The sequence below is a fragment of the Danio aesculapii genome, chromosome 6 (assembly GCF_903798145.1).
Source record: "Danio aesculapii chromosome 6, fDanAes4.1, whole genome shotgun sequence".
NCBI classification, from domain to species: domain Eukaryota; kingdom Metazoa; phylum Chordata; class Actinopteri; order Cypriniformes; family Danionidae; genus Danio; species Danio aesculapii.
This window is the reverse complement of record NC_079440.1, coordinates 209,382-231,088: the sequence shown is the minus strand read 5'-3', so window position 1 is coordinate 231,088 and position 21,707 is coordinate 209,382. Positions and strand designations below refer to the sequence as shown.

General features: G+C 45.9%; 1 protein-coding gene across 1 annotated transcript; it reads left to right on the top strand.

Annotated features, from left to right (window-relative positions):
* The first annotated feature begins 1,134 nt into the window (after positions 1-1,134).
* Positions 1,135-21,231, top strand: pus7 (pseudouridine synthase 7). Its single transcript, XM_056459232.1, has 16 exons — positions 1,135-1,369; positions 5,191-5,454; positions 5,550-5,643; positions 7,070-7,180; positions 7,260-7,404; positions 10,684-10,795; positions 10,884-10,961; positions 11,082-11,210; positions 15,087-15,212; positions 15,316-15,377; positions 15,647-15,807; positions 15,917-16,043; positions 16,112-16,213; positions 16,284-16,413; positions 19,331-19,422; positions 20,790-21,231. Exons 2-16 carry the CDS (start codon positions 5,195-5,197, stop codon positions 20,924-20,926), a joined length of 1,866 nt encoding a protein of 621 aa, XP_056315207.1. The 5' UTR covers positions 1,135-1,369; positions 5,191-5,194; the 3' UTR covers positions 20,927-21,231.
* The last annotated feature ends 476 nt before the right edge of the window (positions 21,232-21,707 follow it).

The window sequence follows — 21,707 nt, the reverse complement described above, 5'->3', positions numbered from 1 at the left end:
AAGGAATTCATTGTAAGAAAACTATACCATCTTTATTATAAAACTGACTAACCAAATTAATTCTGTTGTAATAAATAGCATTTGTATTAGTTGTCTATTATTCCAATATGGGGGAAATTATGCTTATATATTAATGATCTTGATAGGAGCACTTGTTTGCAGAAGGCAGATAACTTAACTGGAATTTTGTCTATATTATAATTTCACATCTAAATGAATCTAAGACCACCAATATTTGATAAAACATAATGATCTCCGCTTTGACGTGCACACTGCACATGAGCGGACTCTGGCATATCACTTGAAATGAAGGGCATTCATTCCGTCTAATTAATTTCACCCATGGTTTCCTCTGTCCTTTCGTGGAAACTGAGGTAAGTCGTTTTCTTTAAGCTGGAGCAGAGCTGCAGGCCTCCAAGAGCTGAGTCGGACACCTGTGGTGTAGAGTTTTAGATGAACACACTGACCCACACTGACCATCTGATGAGTCCGACATGGAGCATTGAACTGGGATACAACACCAGAGGAAGAGGATCAAACTGCAGATCAGCTTTATTTCATGGAGTTTCTAAACTGGCTGCATCACACACACCTTTACCTGTGCTCTCAGGCAGAGCTGCACTCTCTGTGAAGGACTCTTCAATAAATAATCCTAACCCTAACCAAAAGGGTACCCTTGTTAGTGGAAACGCAAGCCTGATAAGCTGACCCGTACCGTACCGTACCAGTCAGTGGAAACGAGCCTTAATCAAACCCCTGAGAACAACTGTGGTCGGAACCAAAGTTCACAGGTCTGTGTTCTCTGGACTCCTCTGAAGCGGTGGACTTCTTCATTCTGATTGCTCGCCGCCGAACCGCGTCATAGCTCATTACCATAAAGTTGACTTTTACCTCCTGGCGGAGACGCGCCGCGCTGCTCCTCGCCGCCGGCTCTCATTGAAAATGAATGATTTCCGGCTTTTTTTGACGCTCTCGCCGCTTTCGGTGTGAACGCACGGTTACTGTCTTCTCTGACCTCAGGAGATCTGCTCTGTGCGCATCAGACGCTGCCAAACCTGAACGCACACTCCCATTTGCTGTGGGGTATGATTGACAGCGGTGTAAGTCAATGACGTTCTGCAGGGGGCGGGCCTTCGGGCAGAGTTTGTTTCCGGGGTATGGGAGAGTCGCACGTGTGGATGTTCGCGGAGCGGCTCGGCGCGGGTTTCACGGTACACTCTTCATCACCTACATCATCTTCTTCATCACCATCACCGCTCAGAGTTCTGCACGGTGTGTCTGCTGCTCTGCGGTAAAGCGCGCCTCTGCTGTCCGGGGAAAAGCGACCGGAGATCGGCTTTACTGTGTGTGTGTAGCACTCAGAGAACAGGTGTGTGCGCGCGTGTGTGTGTGTATATAGAAGTACGTACTGATGGTCTGTGTGTCTGTGTGTGTGTGTGTGTGTGTGTGTGTGTGTGTGTGTGTGTGTGTGTGTGTGTGTGTGTGTGTGTGTGTGTGTAGGTACGTACGTACGTACTGACGGTCAGTGTGTGTGTGCGTGTGTGTGTGTGCGTGTGTGTGTGTGTGTGCGCGCGCGCTGATGGTAAGTGTGTGCGCGCTGATGGTGTGTGTGCGCGCGCGCGCTGATGGTCAGTGTTTGTGTGTGCGCTGATAGTGTGTGTGTGTGTGTGTGTGTGTGTGTGTGTGTGCGCGCGCGTGCGTGCGTGCGTGCGTGTGTGTGTGCGTGTGTGCGTGTGTGTGCGTGTGTGTGTGCGTGCGCTGATGGTCAGTGTGTGTGTGTGTGTGCGCGCGTGCGTGTGTGCGCGCAGAGTCTGCAAAATCTACACTCAAGTGAATGTAACACTCTTAAAGCTGTCTCGAGTGAGAGTTTAACAGTGTCTGATGGGAAATCCCTGCAGTAGAGTCTCTCGGTAACGCTGATGTGCTGTCATCATGACGAAGAGAAACCCGGGATTAGAACTGAGTTACTGAAGCTATCATGATTAGAAAAGTGCTGTAAAATCAGCGATATATTGATATAATCACCATTTTAATGTAGAGTAATGCTGAAATGTGATAATGGTTAACAGTGTGAATGAGTGATATGTGCAGGGCTAATCAGTTACTCCATTAAACACAGATCCTGTAGTTTAACCCATTATTGGGTTAAACTGGGATGATGTTGGCACCACTGTGTGTTCTTCAGGTTGGAGCTGTAACTCATGTATCGGCTGTGATGTCAGATCTATGTTCAGCGTGCATCACGTTATTCAACTCTTCTTGTTGACATCTTGGAGTGAAACACAGGCTGTTCTTGAGGCCGCGGGTGACCCGGTCCGATAAACACAGTGGAAACTCTTTAACTCTTTAATCGTTCAACATGATTGGATCGACTGGCCTCAATTGGACTCGCTGATAATGCCCTCTGCTGGTTTACATCTTACTTAAGTGACAGTAAACAGTCTGTCCGGGTAAAGAACAGTCGCTCTGCAGTCTCAGTCGCTCTGCAGTCTCAGTCGCTCTGCAGGCTCAGTCGCTCTGCAGTCTCAGTCGCTCTGCAGGCTCAGTCGCTCTGCAGTCTCAGTCGCTCTGCAGGCTCAGTCGCTCTGCAGGCTCAGTCGCTCTGCAGGCTCAGTCGCTCTGCAGGCTCAGTCGCTCTGCAGGCTCAGTCGCTCTGCAGGCTCAGTCGCTCTGCAGTCTCAGTCGCTCTGCAGGCTCAGTCGCTCTGCAGGCTCAGTCGCTCTGCACTCTCAGTCGCTCTGCAGTCTCAGTCGCTCTGCACTCTCAGTCGCTCTGCACTCTCAGTCGCTCTGCAGGCTCAGTCGCTCTGCAGGCTCAGTCGCTCTGCAGGCTCGGTCGCTCTGCAGTCTCGGTCGCTCTGCAGTCTCGGTCGCTCTGCAGTCTCGGTCGCTCTGCAGTCTCGGTCGCTCTGCAGGCTCAGTCGCTCTGCAGGCTCAGTCGCTCTGCAGGCTCAGTCGCTCTGCAGGCTCAGTCGCTCTGCAGGCTCAGTCGCTCGTGGTGCTCCTCAGGGATCTGTATTGGGTCCTCTTTTATTTTACCTTGAGGTCATATATTTGGTTCTTATGGCATAAATTTTCACTTTTATGCTGATGATACGCAAGTTTATCTGTCTACAAAGATTGCTCCATCCCATCCCCTCCGATCTGACTAAATGCCTGCGAGATATTAATGATCAGTAACGTTTTACAGTGGAATACACTGAAGCTCTTCTGGTTGGCTCTACCTCATGAGCCATAAGCTCTTGGGGTTATACTAGACGGTTTACTTTCGTTTAATTCGCATATTGGTAATATTTCATGAGCTGCCTTTTTTCATTTACATAACATCGCAAAACTTCGCCCTTCACTATCTCAACGAAGTACTGAAGTGCTTGTTCACGCTCTGCTTACCTCCTATATGGTATTCCTCAACCAACTTCACAGATTACAGCAGATGCTGTGGTGGTCATGGAGGAGTGGAGAGCATGAGACCGATTCCTGTGATGCTCCAGGGACAGAAGAGTCTTGCTGACGTCCAGCGTTCTCCAGCCTCTGGTGCCTAGACTGCAGCTCTGCTCAAGACATTTGGCCAGAGGAGAAATGGTGGTGCCCAACTGAGCCTGTCTTCTCTCCAGCAGTTTTAATTCTTCACTTTCGCCAATTGGTGAAGTTTTTCCCTCACCGCTGTCGCCACTGGCTTGCATGGTTCAGGATCTGTAGAGCTGCGCATGGTTGGATTTGCTCTTCAGTGTTTGGACTCTCAGTAGTGAATATTAAACCACACTGAACTGAACTCTGAAAACTGAACGACACTGTTTACATTCACTATGATCTTCTGTGTGAAGCTGCTTTGACACAATCTACATTGTAGAAGCGCTCTACAAATAAAGGAGAATTGAATTGAATTACAGCTAATCCAGAACTCAGCAGCTAGAGTAGTCACCCGCTCGCGTGCTTCTGAACACATAACCCCAATCCTCTTTCACTCGCATTGGCTTCCTGTTCTTTATCGTGTACAATATAAAATTCTTCTATTAACTTACAAAGCTCTTCACAACCTGGCACCCGATTACCTCTCTGATCTTCACTGGTGCACTCCTCGATGCTCACTGAGATCTTCTGCTGCTGAACTGTTATCAGTTCCAAATTTTAGGATGAAGTCATTTGGTGGCAGGGCTTTTAGCGGCACAGCAGCAGTTATGGAAATCCCTGCCATCACGTGGACTCTCTATACTGACTCTCCACTATCTCCAATTGTAAATCCCAGATAAAATCTTTTCTGTTCAGGGTTGCTTTTAATGATGTTCTGGATTAATATCATGTTTATTACTCTTCTGTCTTGTGTTTTATGATGGGCCTGTGACATACTGTAAGGGGTCCTTGAGTGCTTTGAAAGGCGCCCATAGGTAAAAGGTGTTGTTGTTGTTGTTGTTGTTAGTGCACAGACAGCGTGACCGTCAGCTGGCCATGGCGTGACCGCAGTATAAGCTATCACGTCTTCCTCGACTTCAGCCTTCATTCCAACACAGGAGCACACACTCTAACTGAAAGCGGGAGATGTGTCTCTATAGCAACCTCTCGCGACACAACCCTTCCCAATGCGGCGCCTCGCGATATTCGCAAACAACTCGTATAAACATGTTTATCATCATCTGACTAACGGAGGAGCGCCGCCGAATGTAGAGGAGTAAGAGTAATGACTTCTCTCCAATTTACTTGGGTGTCATGGTGGTGCAGTGGTCAGCACTGTGGTCTCACAGCAAGAAGGTCTCTGGTTCGAGTCTCGGCTGGGTCAGTGTGTGATTCTGTGTGGAGTTTGCATGTTCTCCCCGTGTTGGTGTGGGTTTCCTCCGGGTGCTCCGGTTTCCCCCACAGTCCAAACACATGCGCTATAGGGGAACTGATCAACTAAACTGGCCGTAGTGTATGAGTGTGTGTGTATGGGTGTTTCCCAGTACTGGGTTGTGGCTGTAAGGGCATCTGTTGGATATGCTGGAATAGTTAGTGGTTCATTCCACTGTGCTGAAGAGTAAAAGTACACATCATCATCATCATCATCTCTCAGAAAGGGTTAGGGTGACCCAACAGTTTTACTCAAGTAAATGTAAATCGTTACCACTAACCTCTGTGAATGTGTGTGTACTGAAGGTCAGGTGTGTGTTTGTGTACACTGATGGTTGTGTGTTTGTGTTTGTGTGTGTGTGTGTGTCAGACTGATGGAGGACACGGCGGCCTCAGTGACTCTGGGCGCAGAGAAACGCTCCTGCCCTGATGAAGAGCAGCACAGCGCCAAGAGGATCAGGGTGGAGGAAGAGGAGGAGCCACAGGAGGAGGAGGAGCCACAGGAGGAGGAGGAGCCAGAGGAGGAGGAGGAGAGCTTCGCTGACATGATGAAGCACGGCCTCACTGAAGCAGACGTGGGCATACACAGATTCATCAGCGAACACACCGGCTTCAGCGGCATCTTGAAGGAGAGGTGTGCGTGCGTGTGTGTGTGCGTGCGTGTGCGTGTGTGTGTGTGTGTGTGTGTGTGTGTGTGTGTGTGTGTGAACATGTTTTTGCTGTATGCAGGTATTCAGACTTTGTGGTGCACGAGATCAATAAGGAGGGCCGGATGGTGCGTCTGGATGATCTGTGTGTTCCAGCAGAGGAGCAAGACAGACTGGTGTGTTTTACACACACACACACACACACACACACATGTGATTGGGAACAGAGATGTAGGAGTGATGTGTGTGTAGGGAGTCAATAATATTTGATCTGATGATTAGCCGGGAGCCGCTGCGGAGCTGACAGAGCCGCTCTAATATGATCATATCTCTGAGCTCCAGCAGGAGTGTGTTCATCAGGCCTGCAGGACACCGATAACAGCGCATGACCGCAGGAATCAGCTGCTCCGCATCACACACTGACAGCACATGTGGACATTTGGCAGCATTAAGATGATTAAATGCAGTTACAGATGCAGAAATCTGGCCACAGGCTGCAGTCAGACATCACCCCAAACTACTGAAGACGAGGACTGAACTGAAGAGCCATCACGGCTCAGACAGTGCTCTGGGTTTCTGGGTGTGAGTCTAATAAGCAAGACCTCAGTTTCATCTGAATTTAGCTCCAGTGTTTAATATCAGCTCTACAATCTGTCCGTTATCAGGTTGAGAGGAGATGAAGTTGTGTATCGGCATAACAGTGGAAGCTAACTCCATGTGGATAACGATATCTCCTAGCGGTAGCATATATAGTGTGAAGAGTAAAGAACCCAGAGCTGAGGCTTGTGGTTCCCCACAGTGTACTGTTGATCTGGATGAAGCCTCTTCATTAACTGACACACACTGATAACACTCAGACAGATCAGACCTGAACACCAGCATCATCTTCAAGCCTATCGAGGACAATATTATGGTGGATTGAGTCAAACGCAGCACTGAGGTCCAGTAACACTGCGAGAGAAATGCAGCCGTGATCGGACGGCAGGAGCAGGTCATGTGTAACTCTGAGGAGAGTTTCTGTCTCTGCTGTGAAACGCTCTAAATCCAGATTTACTCTCTCAGATGGTGTTTCTCTGTAGGATCATGGTTCAGCAGATACGGCTCTCTCTAGCGTCTCTGATAGAGAAGGCGGCTGTGAAACGGGTCTATAATTGACTGATTCTCTGGGATCCAGCTGTGGGTTTTAATCGGAGGCGTAATGACAGCTAGTGTAAGAGTTTTAGGGACGTATCTTAAGAGTAGGGATGAACTCAAAACATTAAGAACAGGTTCAGAAACTCCTGAAAACAAGTGCTTCAGTAATCTGGTCGGTGTAGGATTTAACACAGACGTTGTTGATTTGGAGGAGTTCACCAGGCCAGACGGCTCCTCCTCTCCTGCTGCTGAGTGTCTGGTGTTCATCCATTATTGATCTGCCGTGCTCTGATCGGGGCGGTGCTGCAGGAGGCAGACTGACGCTGGCTTATCTCTAATATCAGTGTGTGAAAATCACAGTGAATCAGGGCTTTCAGTGGACGCCCTACTGACTGTGTGTTTTCCTCCTGTGTGTGTGTCCACCTGTGTGTATGTCTGCCTACATGCGTGTGTGTGTGTGTGCCACAGGACCCGAGTGAGAGCAGCTCCGCAGAGGCGCAGACTCTCTCCGAGGAGCAGAAACAGCAGCTGGAGGACCTGCAGCTCTTCAGGAATAAAGAGGGACAGGTGTTCATCCAGGTGAGGCGTCAGCAGACACACTGCATGCTGGGAAACAGGACTCGCTCTTCAATGCTGTGTGTGTGTGTGTGTGTTTCAGGTGCAAGAGGACTCGAAGGAGCAGCGCACACTCTTGCACAGAGCGGTGAAGACTTTGTTTCCCGGCCTAGAGACCAAGACAGAGGAGCGTGATGGGCAGCGGGTGATTGTGGCGTATCATGCGGCCGGCAAGACGGCGCTGGCAGGTACTGTGTGTGTGTGTGTGTGTGTCACCTAAATGCCCTCTGACCTAATCTGCATGAGTGGCTGCTTCTTATTCCTGGTCTGTGCATCTCCACTTCTGCTCCTTGCTCCCTCCCGACACAAACATACACACACACACACACACACACACACACACACACACACACACACACACACACACTCTCTCTTACAGACACTCTCTGTAATGCTTTGTTGTTCCTCTATCGCTCTGTTGTTCCTCTATCGCTCTGTAATGCTCTGTTGTTCCTCTATTGCTCTGTAATGCTCTGTTGTTCCTCTATTGCTGTGTAATGCTCTGTTGTTCCTCTGTCGCTCTGTAATGATCTGTTGTTCCTCTATCGCTCTGTAATGCTCTGTTGTTCCTCTATCGCTCTGTAATGCTCTGTTGTTCCTCTATCGCTCTGTAATGCTCTGTTGTTCCTCTGTCGGTCTGTTGTTCCTCTGTCGCTCTGTAATGCTCTGTTGTTCCTCTGTCGCTCTGTAATGCTCTGTTGTTCCTCTATCGCTCTGTAATGCTCTGTTGTTCCTCTGTCGCTCTGTAATGCTCTGTTGTTCCTCTATTGCTCTGTAATGCTCTGTTGTTCCTCTATTGCTCTGTAATGCTCTGTTGTTCCTCTGTCGCTCTGTAATGCTCTGTTGTTCCTCTGTCGCTCTGTAATGCTCTGTTGTTCCTCTGTCGCTCTGTTGTTCCTCTGTCGCTCTGTAATGCTCTGTTGTTCCTCTATTGCTCTGTAATGCTCTGTTGTTCCTCTATTGCTCTGTAATGCTCTGTTGTTCCTCTATTGCTCTGTAATGCTCTGTTGTTCCTCTATTGCTCTGTAATGCTCTGTTGTTCCTCTATTGCTCTGTAATGCTCTGTTGTTCCTCTATTGCTCTGTAATGCTCTGTTGTTCCTCTGTCGCTCTGTAATGCTCTGTTGTTCCTCTGTCGCTCTGTTGTTCCTCTGTCGCTCTGTAATGCTCTGTTGTTCCTCTGTCGCTCTGTAATGCTCTGTTGTTCCTCTATCGCTCTGTAATGCTCTGTTGTTCCTCCGTCGCTCTGTAATGCTCTGTTGTTCCTCTATCGCTCTGTTGTTCCTCTATCGCTCTGTAATGCTCTGTTGTTCCTCTATCGCTCTGTTGTTCCTCTATTGCTCTGTAATGCTCTGTTGTTCCTCTATCGCTCTGTAATTCTCTGTTGTTCCTCTATCGCTCTGTTGTTCCTCTATCGCTCTGTAATGCTCTGTTGTTCCTCTATCGCTCTGTTGTTCCTCTATCGTTCTGTAATGCTCTGTTGTTCCTCTATCGCTCTGTTGTTCCTCTATCGCTCTGTAATGCTCTGTTGTTCCTCTATCGCTCTGTAATGCTCTGTTGTTCCTCTATCGCTCTGTAATGCTCTGTTGTTCCTCTATCGCTCTGTTGTTCCTCTATCGTTCTGTAATGCTCTGTTGTTCCTCTATCGCTCTGTGATGCTCTGTTGTTCCTCTATGGCTCTGTAATGCTCTGTTGTTTCTCTATCGCTCTGTAATGATCTGTTGTTCCTCTATTGCTCTGTAATGCTCTGTTGTTCCTCTGTCGCTCTGTAATGCTCTGTTGTTCCTCTGTCGCTCTGTAATGCTCTGTTGTTCCTCTGTCGCTCTGTAATGCTCTGTTGTTCCTCTATCGCTCTGTTGTTCCTCTATCGCTCTGTAATGCTCTGTTGTTCCTCAATCGCTCTGTTGTTCCTCTATCGCTCTGTAATGCTCTGTTGTTCCTCTATCGCTCTGTTGTTCCTCTATCGCTCTGTAATGCTCTGTTGTTCCTCTATTGCTCTGTAATGCTCTGTTGTTCCTCTATCGCTCTGTAATGCTCTGTTGTTCCTCTGTCGCTCTGTTGTTCCTCTGTCGCTCTGTAATGCTCTGTTGCTCCTCTATCGCTCTGTAATGCTCTGTTGTTCCTCTGTTGCTCTGTAATGCTCTGTTGTTCCTCTGTCGCTCTGTAATGCTCTGTTGTTCCTCTATCGCTCTGTAATGCTCTGTTGTTCCTCTATCGCTCTGTAACGCTCTGTTGTTCCTCTATCGCTCTGTAACGCTCTGTTGTTCCTCTATCGCTCTGTAACGCTCTGTTGTTCCTCTATCGCTCTGTAATGCTCTGTTGTTCCTCTATCGCTCTGTTGTTCCTCTATCGCTCTGTAATGCTCTGTTGTTCCTCTGTCGCTCTGTTGTTCCTCTATTGCTGTGTAATGCTCTGTTGTTCCTCTATTGCTGTGTAATGCTCTGTTGTTCCTCTATTGCTGTGTAATGCTCTGTTGTTCCTCTATTGCTGTGTAATGCTCTGTTGTTCCTCTATCGCTCTGTAATGCTCTGTTGTTCCTCTATCGCTCTGTAATGCTCTGTTGTTCCTCTGTCGCTCTGTAATGCTCTGTTGTTCCTCTGTCGCTCTGTAATGCTCTGTTGTTCCTCTGTCGCTCTGTTGTTCCTCTGTCGCTCTGTAATGCTCTGTTGTTCCTCTATCGCTCTGTAATGCTCTGTTGTTCCTCTATCGCTCTGTAATGCTCTGTTGTTCCTCTGTCGGTCTGTTGTTCCTCTGTCCCTCTGTAATGCTCTGTTGTTCCTCTGTCGCTCTGTAATGCTCTGTTGTTCCTCTGTCGCTCTGTTGTTCCTCTGTCGCTCTGTAATGCTCTGTTGTTCCTCTGTCGCTCTGTTGTTCCTCTGTCGCTCTTTAATGCTCTGTTGTTCCTCTGTCGCTCTGTAATGCTCTGTTGTTCCTCTGTCGCTCTGTAATGCTCTGTTGTTCCTCTGTCGCTCTGTAATGCTCTGTTGTTTCTCTATCGCTCTGTAATGCTCTGTTGTTCCTCTGTCTCTCTGTAATGCTCTGTTGTTCCTCTGTCGCTCTGTAATGCTCTGTTGTTCCTCTGTCGCTCTGTATTGCTCCGTTGTTCCTCTATCGCTCTGTAATGCTCCGTTGTTCCTCTGTCGCTCTGTAATGCTGTTGTTTCTCTGTCGCTCTGTTGTTCCTCTATCGCTCTGTAATGCTGTTTTATTCCTCTATCGCTTTGTTATTCCTCTATCGCTCCTCCTCCTGTGGACAGAGCTCAGACCCTCGGCAGGTAAGATCAGTCTAAACTCAGCTCGTGTCTTTCCTTCTTTTGGCATCAGATGGTTGTTATTGCGTTGTTCACATGGTAAATTTGTGTTTTCTGTGAGAAGTTGAAATGAAGTGATTAAGAGCTCAGTGTAGTGTAGTTTCAGGCTGTTCTGTATTTAGCTGATCTGTCCTGTCTTCATGTCTCTCACCCAAAAGCCCCTCGAAAACATTCATGGCCAAAGAACCGCGGGAGTTTCTGCCATTTTGTGCTCTATAAGGAGAATAAGGACACCATGGAGGCCATCAACATCCTATCCCGATTCCTCAGGTGGGTCAAAGGTCACGAGGCTGACCCTGCATTACACTAAACTGTGTGTGTGTCTGTGCCACACTGAGGTGTGCGTGTGTTTCTGCAGGGTCAGACCCAACATGTTCTCCTACATGGGCACCAAAGACAAGAGAGCCATCAGCGTGCAGGAGATCGCCGTGCTGAAGTGAGCAGTCTGAAATCTGTGTGTGTGTGTGTGTGTGTGTGTGTGTGTGTGTGTGAGTGTGTGTGAGTGAGTGTGTGAGTGAGTGAGTTTGTTCACAGATCAGTGTGTGTGTGTTTGCAGGATCAGCGCTGAGAGATTGTCTCACCTCAACAAATGCTTGATGAACCTTAAGCTGGGAAACTTCTGCTATAAGAAGCATCCGCTGAAGCTGGGAGAACTGCAGGGAAATCACTTCACCGTGGTGCTCAGGTCAGCCTGTCTATACTGTCTTATCTACAGATATACTGTAAACCCACTCTATTATACACCGATATACTGTAAGCTTGCTCTATTTTACACAGATATACTGTAAACCCACTCTATTATACACCGATATACTGTAAACTCGCTCTATTATACACTGATATACTGTAAACCCACTCTATTATACACAGATATACTGTAAACCCACTCTATTATACACCGATATACTGTAAACTCGCTCTATTTTACACAGATATACTGTAAACTCGCTCTATTATACACAGATATACTGTAAACCCACTCTATTATACACCGATATACTGTAAACTCGCTCTATTTTACACAGATATACTGTAAACTCGCTCTATTATACACCGATATACTGTAAACTCACTCTATTATACACTGATATACTGTAAACCCGCTCTATTATACACAGATATACTGTAAACTCGTTCTATTATACACTGATATACTGTAAACCCGCTCTATTATACACAGATATACTGTAAACTCGCTCTATTATACACTGATATACTGTAAACCCGCTCTATTATACACAGATATACTGTAAACTCGTTCTATTATACACTGATATACTGTAAACCCGCTCTATTATACACAGATATACTGTAAACTCGTTCTATTATACACAGATATACTGTAAACTCGCTTTATTATACAGATATACTGTAAACTCGCTCTATTATACACAGATATACTGTAAACTCGTTCTATTATACACAGATATACTGTAAACTCGCTTTATTATACACAGATATACTGTAAACTCGCTCTATTATACACAGATATACTGTAAACTCGCTCTATTATACACAGATATACTGTAAACTCGCTCTATTATACACAAATATACTGTAAACCCACTCTATTATACACCGATATACTGTAAACTCGCTCTATTATACACAGATATACTGTAAACTCGCTCTATTATACACAGATATACTGTAAACTCGCTCTATTATACACAGATATACTGTAAACTCGCTCTATTATACACAGATATACTGCAAACTCGCTCTATTATACACAGATATACTGTAAACCCGCTCTATTATACACAGATATACTGTAAACCCGCTCTATTTTACACAGATATACTGTAAACTCGCTCTATTATACACCGATATACTGTAAACCCGCTCTATTATACACAGATATACTGTAAACTCGCTCTATTATACACTGATATACTGTAAACTCGCTCTATTATACACAGATATACTGTAAACTCGCTCTATTATACACTGATATACTGTAAACTCGCTCTATTATACACAGATATCTTGTAAACCCACTCTATTATACACCGATATACTGTAAACTCGCTCTATTATACACAGATATACTGTAAACTCGCTCTATTATACACAGATATACTGTAAACTCGCTCTATTATACACAGATATACTGTAAACTCGCTCTATTATACACAGATATACTGTAAACTCGCTCTATTATACACAGATATACTGTAAACTCGCTCTATTATACACAGATATACTGTAAACTCGCTCTATTATACACAGATATACTGTAAACTCGCTCTATTATACACCGATATACTGTAAACTTGCTCTATTATACACAGATATACTGTAAACCCACTCTATTATACACAGATATACTGTAAACTCGCTCTATTTTACACAGATATACTGTAAACTCGCTCTATTTTACACAGATATACTGTAAACCCACTCTATTATACACCGATATACTGTAAACTCGCTCTATTATACACCGATATACTGTAAACTCGCTCTATTATACACAGATATACTGTAAACTCGCTCTATTATACACAGATATACTGTAAACCCGCTCTATTATACACAGATATACTGTAAACCCGCTCTATTTTACACAGATATACTGTAAACCCACTCTATTATACACAGATATACTGTAAACTCGCTCTATTTTACACAGATATACTGTAAACTCGCTCTATTTTACACAGATATACTGTAAACTCGCTCTATTATACACCGATATACTGTAAACTCGCTCTATTATACACCGATATACTGTAAACTCGCTCTATTTTACACAGATATACTGTAAACTCGCTCTATTTTACACAGATATACTGTAAACCCACTCTATTATACACCGATATACTGTAAACTCGCTCTATTATACACCGATATACTGTAAACTCGCTCTATTATACACAGATATACTGTAAACTCGCTTTATTATACACTGATATACTGTAAACTCGTTCTATTATACACAGATATACTGTAAACTTGCTCTATTATACACAGATATACTGTAAACTCGCTCTATTATACACAGATATACTGTAAACTCGCTTAATTTTACACCGATATACTGTAAACCCGCTCTATTATACACAGATATACTGTAAACTTGCTCTATTATACACAGATATACTGTAAACTTGCTCTATTATACACAGATATACTGTAAACTCGCTCTATTATACACAGATATACTGTAAACTCGCTCTATTATACACAGATATACTGTAAACTCGCTCTATTATACACAGATATACTGTAAACTCGCTCTATTATACACAGATATACTGTAAACTCGCTCTATTATACACAGATATACTGTAAACCCGCTCTATTATACACAGATATACTGTAAACCCGCTCTATTTTACACAGATATACTGTAAACTTGCTCTATTATACACAGATATACTGTAAACTCGCTCTATTATACACCGATATACTGTAAACTCGCTCTATTATACACCGATATACTGTAAACTCGCTCTATTATACACAGATATACTGTAAACTCGCTCTATTATACACAGATATACTGTAAACCCGCTCTATTATACACAGATATACTGTAAACTCGCTCTATTTTACACAGATATACTGTAAACTCGCTCTATTTTACACAGATATACTGTAAACTCGCTCTATTATACACCGATATACTGTAAACTCGCTCTATTATACACCGATATACTGTAAACTCGCTCTATTATACACAGATATACTGTAAACTTGCTCTATTATACACAGATATACTGTAAACCCGCTCTATTATACACAGATATACTGTAAACCCGCTCTATTTTACACAGATATACTGTAAACCCACTCTATTATACACAGATATACTGTAAACTCGCTCTATTTTACACAGATATACTGTAAACTCGCTCTATTTTACACAGATATACTGTAAACTCGCTCTATTATACACCGATATACTGTAAACTCGCTCTATTATACACCGATATACTGTAAACTCGCTCTATTTTACACAGATATACTGTAAACTCGCTCTATTTTACACAGATATACTGTAAACCCACTCTATTATACACCGATATACTGTAAACTCGCTCTATTATACACCGATATACTGTAAACTCGCTCTATTATACACAGATATACTGTAAACTCGCTTTATTATACACTGATATACTGTAAACTCGTTCTATTATACACAGATATACTGTAAACTTGCTCTATTATACACAGATATACTGTAAACTCGCTCTATTATACACAGATATACTGTAAACCCACTCTATTATACACCGATATACTGTAAACTCGCTCTATTATACACAGATATACTGTAAACTCGCTTTATTTTACACCGATATACTGTAAACCCGCTCTATTATACACAGATATACTGTAAACTTGCTCTATTATACACAGATATACTGTAAACTCGCTCTATTATACACAGATATACTGTAAACTCGCTCTATTATACACCGATATACTGTAAACCCGCTCTATTATACTCGAGTGCGGAGTGCTTTGTGTGCTCGCAGGATAGATGCAGAATAAATGTGAAGATTACAGTATGTACAGTTGTTCTACAGTATGTTGTTTTGCGCTGCAGGAACATCTCCGGCTCTCCGCAGCAGGTGGATCAGGCCATGAACTCGCTGCAGAACACCGGATTCATCAACTACTATGGCATGCAACGCTTCGGGACCACAGCCGTGCCCACACACCGTGTCGGCAGGTCAGATACACACACACACACACACACACACACACACACACACACACTCCAGTTTTACAGCTTTTGATATTTTTCTCCTCCTCTTCTCCTTCTCCTCCTTCAGGGCGATCCTGCAAAACAGTTGGAAGGAGGTGGTGGATCTGATCCTAAAGCCTCGTCCTGGAGGTCAGCCGCTTCTCTGTTCTCCTCATTGGGGAACACAGCAGTGACATTAATGAGTGTTTGATTAAAGACCTTCAGTAAGAGTAGTTGTTAATGAGGAGCCCCTGCAGAGCTTCACACTGCTCCTCTGGCGGTGTAAAACACACACTGCAGAGTTTAGCATAGAGCAGACGCGTCAGTATTAGGAGCTGTAGAGCGCTGTGATTAGTGTTATTCACGGGCTGCTGTGTGTGTGTGTGTGTGTGTGTGTGTGTGTGTGCGTGTGCGCACAGCGGAGAAGGGTTACCTGGTGAAGTGCAGAGAGGAGTGGGCTCGAACCCAGGACCCCGCCGCAGCGCTCCGCAAGCTTCCGGTGAAGCGCTGTGTGGAGGGTCAGCTGCTGCGGGGACTCGCCAGACATGGCAAACACAACATCATCACCGCATTCGCACTGGTGGGAGAAACAACACACACTGTGCTGTCACTATACACCACCTGACACACACAACACCACCCCAATCTAGCTGGAGTTCAGTTGTGTGTGTGTGTGTGTCCATCCTCAGATCCCTCGCAACAACAGGCTGATGTACATCCACAGCTATCAGAGCTATGTGTGGAACTGTATGGTCAGCAAACGTGTGGACGCTTACGGGCTCAGAGCTGTGGAGGGAGACCTGATCCTCAGAGGGGGTGAGTGAGGAAGATGAGGATGAAGATGGTAATGATGAAGATGGCTGAGCTGTCTCTGTGTGTTCCAGGCTCCGCTCATGTTCTGTCAGCAGACGAGGCACAGAAACACTCCATTCATGATGTGGTGATGCCGCTGCCGGGGTTTGATGTCATTTATCCCACACACAGCGGTAAGGAATTCTGGGTAACCCAGCCTGTCACCATGGAGATGGACTGTCTGACGTGTGTGTTTCTCCACAGTGGGTCAAGGATACAGGGAGATGCTGAGCGCCGATAACCTGGACATCGATAACATGCGGCACAAAGTTCGAGATTATTCTCTGGCTGGAGCCTACAGGAGAGTGCTGATCCGACCCAACGACGTTAGCTGGTAAATAACCTCGTTATCTCGACCCTTATCGCCGTCTGTTCGTTATCTCGACCTTCATCGGCGTCTGTTCTTTATCTCCATCCCCATCGGCGTCTGTTCGTTATCTCGACCCTCATCGGAGTCTGTTCGTTATCTCGACCCTTATCGCCGTCTGTTCGTTATCTCGACCTTCATCGGCGTCTGTTCGTTATCTCGACCCTCATCGGAGTCTGTTCGTTATCTCGACCCTCATCGGAGTCTGTTCGTTATCTCGACCCTCATCGGCGTCTGTTCGTTATCTCGACCCTCATCGGCGTCTGTTCGTCATCTCGACCCTCATCGGCGTCTGTTCATTATATCGACCCTCATCGGCGTCTGTTCGTTATCTCCATCCTCATCGGAGTCTGTTCGTTATCTCGACCCTCATCGGAGTCTGTTCGTTATCTCGACCCTCATCGGAGTCTGTTCGTTATCTCGACCCTCATCGGCGTCTGTTCGTTATCTCCATCCTCATCGGCGTCTGTTCGTTATCTCGACCCTCATCGGCGTCTGTTCGTTATCTCGACCCTCATCGGAGTCTGTTCGTTATCTCGACCCTCATCGGCGTCTGTTCGTTATCTCGACCCTCATCGGCGTCTGTTCGTTATCTCCATCCTCATCGGCGTCTGTTCGTTATATCGACCCTCATCGGAGTCTGTTCGTTATATCGACCCTCATCGGAGTCTGTTCGTTATCTCGACCCTCATCGGCGTCTGTTCGTTATCTCGACCCTCATCGGCGTCTGTTCGTTATCTCGACCCTCATCGGCGTCTGTTCGTTATCTCGACCCTCATCGGCGTCTGTTCGTTATCTCGACCCTCATCGGCGTCTGTTCGTTATCTCGACCCTCATCGGCGTCTGTTCGTCATCTCGACCCTCATCGGCGTCTGTTCATTATATCGACCCTCATCGGCGTCTGTTCGTTATCTCCATCCTCATCGGCGTCTGTTCGTTATATCGACCCTCATCGGAGTCTGTTCGTTATCTCGACCCTCATCGGAGTCTGTTCGTCATCTCGACCCTCATCGGCGTCTGTTCGTTATCTCGACCCTCATCGGCGTCTGTTCGTCATCTCGACCCTCATCGGCGTCTGTTCATTATATCGACCCTCATCGGCGTCTGTTCGTTATCTCCATCCTCATCGGCGTCTGTTCGTTATATCGACCCTCATCGGAGTCTGTTCGTTATCTCGACCCTCATCGGCGTCTGTTCGTTATCTCGACCCTCATCGGCGTCTGTTCGTCATCTCGACCCTCATCGGCGTCTGTTCATTATATCGACCCTCATCGGCGTCTGTTCGTTATCTCCATCCTCATCGGCGTCTGTTCGTTATATCGACCCTCATCGGAGTCTGTTCGTTATCTCGACCCTCATCGGAGTCTGTTCGTCATCTCGACCCTCATCGGCGTCTGTTCGTTATCTCGACCCTCATCGGCGTCTGTTCGTCATCTCGACCCTCATCGGCGTCTGTTCATTATATCGACCCTCATCGGCGTCTGTTCGTTATCTCCATCCTCATCGGCGTCTGTTCGTTATATCGACCCTCATCGGAGTCTGTTCGTTATCTCGACCCTCATCGGAGTCTCTTCGTCATCTCGACCCTCATCGGCGTCTGTTCGTTATATCGACCCTCATCGGCGTCTGTTCGTTATCTCCATCCTCATCGGCGTCTGTTCGTTATATCGACCCTCATCGGAGTCTGTTCGTTATCTCGACCCTCATCGGAGTCTGTTCGTCATCTCGACCCTCATCGGCGTCTGTTCGTTATCTCGACCCTCATCGGCGTCTGTTCGTCATCTCGACCCTCATCGGCGTCTGTTCGTTATATCGACCCTCATCGGCGTCTGTTCGTTATCTCCATCCTCATCGGCGTCTGTTCGTTATATCGACCCTCATCGGAGTCTGTTCGTTATCTCGACCCTCATCGGAGTCTCTTCGTCATCTCGACCCTCATCGGCGTCTGTTCGTTATATCGACCCTCATCGGAGTCTGTTCGTTATCTCGACCCTCATCGGAGTCTGTTCGTTATCTCGACCCTCATCGGCGTCTGTTCGTTATCTCGACCCTCATCGGCGTCTGTTCGTCATCTCGACCCTCATCGGCGTCTGTTCGTCATCTCGACCCTCATCGGCGTCTGTTCATTATATCGACCCTCATCGGCGTCTGTTCGTTATCTCCATCCTCATCGGCGTCTGTTCGTTATATCGACCCTCATCGGAGTCTGTTCGTTATCTCGACCCTCATCGGAGTCTGTTCGTTATCTCGACCCTCATCGGCGTCTGTTCGTTATCTCGACCCTCATCGGCGTCTGTTCGTCATCTCGACCCTCATCGGCGTCTGTTCATCATCTCGACCCTCATCGGCGTCTGTCCGTCATCTCGATTCTCATCGGCGTCTGTTTGTCATCTCGATTCTCATCGGCGTCTGTTTGTTATCTTGATTCTCATCGGCGTCTGTTTGTCATCTCGACCCTCATCGGCGTCTGTTCGTCATCTCGACCCTCATCGGCGTCTGTTCATCATCTCGACCCTCATCGGCGTCTGTCCGTCATCTCGATTCTCATCGGCGTCTGTTTGTCATCTCGATTCTCATCGGCGTCTGTTTGTCATCTCGATTCTCATCGGCGTCTGTTTGTTATCTTGATTCTCATCGGCATCTGTTTGTCATCTCGACCCTCATCGGTGTCTGTTCGTTATCTCGATCTTCATCGGCGTCTCTTCGTTATCTCGATCTTCATCGGCGTCTCTTCGTTATCTCGACCCTCATCGGCGTCTCTTCATTATCTCGATTCTCATCGGCGTCTGTTTGTCATCTCAACCCTCATCGGCGTCTCTTCGTTATCTCGATTCTCATCGGCGTCTCTTCGTTATCTTGACCCTCATTATTCCGTTCTCTGCAGGGAGCTGGTCCAGTATGATGACCCTCGAGTGCCTCTCGTCCACACAGACCTGGAGAGGCTGGAGAACAAACCGGCTCCAGTCTACCTCACAGGTGCCACACACACACACACACACACACACACACACACACACACACACACACACACACACACACACATACCGCCTCAGGTGCTACATACACTCTGTCTCTCACACACACACACACACACACACTCATCTGGGGTCTGTTCTTTGTACGTGGATGACTCAATTAGCTGGATTTGTATATTGATGATTTGACATGATCCAGGATCGTTTAGTTCTTCAGAACTGATCTGAGATCTGTTGTCATAGCAACAGTTCTGATAGATCAAACCTGCTCAGTAGCAGCAGCTCATCTCATATAAACAGGATTAGATCAGGTCAGTTCAAGCAAAGGTAATACTGAAAGTATGAACCAAGTGCTGATATTTTCTTACAGTAGTTATACACACTTGGGAAAATAGTAAATATATTTTAACTATATAGATATATAAAGCTAAAAAATATAAATTAATGAAACTTACGCAATCTGCACTCCGAAATAAAAGTAAGACTGCCACCTGATAGAGAAGTTATTGATATGAACTGTTAGATACAAACTCGTACATGCGCAATATTCGCCTTATTTTAAATTCAGGATAATAATTTATGCAGTCGTGCACGTGTTTTATCACTTATATACCGGTGATCGACACCTTTACTGATATCAAAATGCTTTTTCAATGCAAAATTAATTTATGCAGTTATTCCTTACAGCGATTAAAACCTTGAGCAGGCCTATAGACTACTGTAATAAAGACTCTAAATGTAGAACTGAACACATTGATCTGCATTGATATACATGATGAAGACTCTCGACACATGAAAGTGTAGCGTCTGCAGCTCACAACAAATGTGGAGAGTTATTGTGTCATATTTAATAAACCTTTTACTGCTCATCTGATGTCGTTTAGCTCACATGAATAATTGAATATTAATCAGATGATGTCATCACGCTGCTGTGCCGTCAGCCAATCGCTGCATTGCTGATCATGATTTGGAGGATGGATAGATCTGTCCTTCACAACACACAGATCTCAGATCAGTTCATCCACACATTTGAATCTGATTTATGAACCAAATTATCCAGAGATCAGTTATCAAGATCAACAGATCCAGGATCTGCTAAATCAGCTTAGATCATTTAAGCGAGGTGTGAAGAACAGAGCCCAGGTCTTGACAGTCACTGTGTCACGTCTCCAGCACTGAGTGGGGTCAGAGGTCAGGCGTCTGTGATGAACATTTCTCACACACACTCAGTATTTAAGCTAAAAACTGCCCTGATTCCTCATCCTGTACTGTCAGTGCTGGTGTATATCCACACTTTATACAGCTAACACTGCATTTCTGTCAGCGCACTAACTGTGTGTGTGTGTGTGTGTGTGTGTGTGAGCGCAGAAGGGAAGTATTGTGCGCTGAAGATGGAGTTTTCTCTGCCGTCCTCCACCTACGCCACCATGGCAGTCAGAGAAGTGCTGAAGATGGACACGAGCATCAAGAACCAGACACAGCTCAACACCAGCTGGCTGAACTGAGCAACACAGACACACACACTCACACAAGCTGATCTCTCTCTCTCACACACACACACAGGCTTCTTCATGTCAGGTCTGTAATGGTGAAGCTGCTGCTGTGTGTTGGTGTAGTGTGAGTGTGTGTGTGTGTCCTCCATCATCGAGTGTGCAGCGCTTCAGCAGAACATGGAGAGATTCCCCATCCACAGACTGGTGTCGGTGCTGGACAGATGGACGGACAGACGGACTGTTCATGATGTTTGAGTCCTGCTGAATCTTGAGTTGATTACTGTAAATGTTTATTCTGAATAAAAGAGTTGGACGTGTGTGTGTGTGTGTGTGTTTTGAGATGAGTTCGCCAGTGTTTATCAGTGACGAGACAGAACCCCTCTGTGTTCAGATCAGATGTTATTGATGAGCTGCTGTAACACTGTTCAGTGTGTGTCTGAGCTCAGTGGTCTGCAGTACACAGCGCTCAGTGATCCGCCATTCCCACATCAGCGGCTCTGACTCGGTTAATCTGGCTTTCGCAGCTCTGCTGTTCGTCTTTTGGTGCTTCTGTGTTTTCAGGGTTAGGGTTAATTTAACTCACAGACGTAATATTCAGTGTTCTACACAGTATTTCTTCATGTGGATGTGTATTTTATCAGGCTGATCTGAGGACAGTCACCACTGTGACCTCTGACCCCGCACTATTGACCCTGCTGGTCGTGTTCTGTCATGTCTGTATAGAGAGGGTCGGGTTTACCCAGTGTGAGCGGCGCTGATCTCATCATCAGCGCTTCATCAGACTCCAGCTGAG

Excerpts from the sequence above, each read along its gene's own strand:
- pus7 (XM_056459232.1), top strand. The coding sequence starts at position 5,195 with ATGGAGGACACGGCGGCCTCAGTGACTCTGGGCGCAGAGAAACGCTCC. Across the intron at positions 5,455-5,549 it reads AGCGGCATCTTGAAGGAGAG|GTATTCAGACTTTGTGGTGC; the intron begins GTGTGCGTGCGT and ends TGCTGTATGCAG. Across the intron at positions 5,644-7,069 it reads CAGAGGAGCAAGACAGACTG|GACCCGAGTGAGAGCAGCTC; the intron begins GTGTGTTTTACA and ends TGTGTGCCACAG.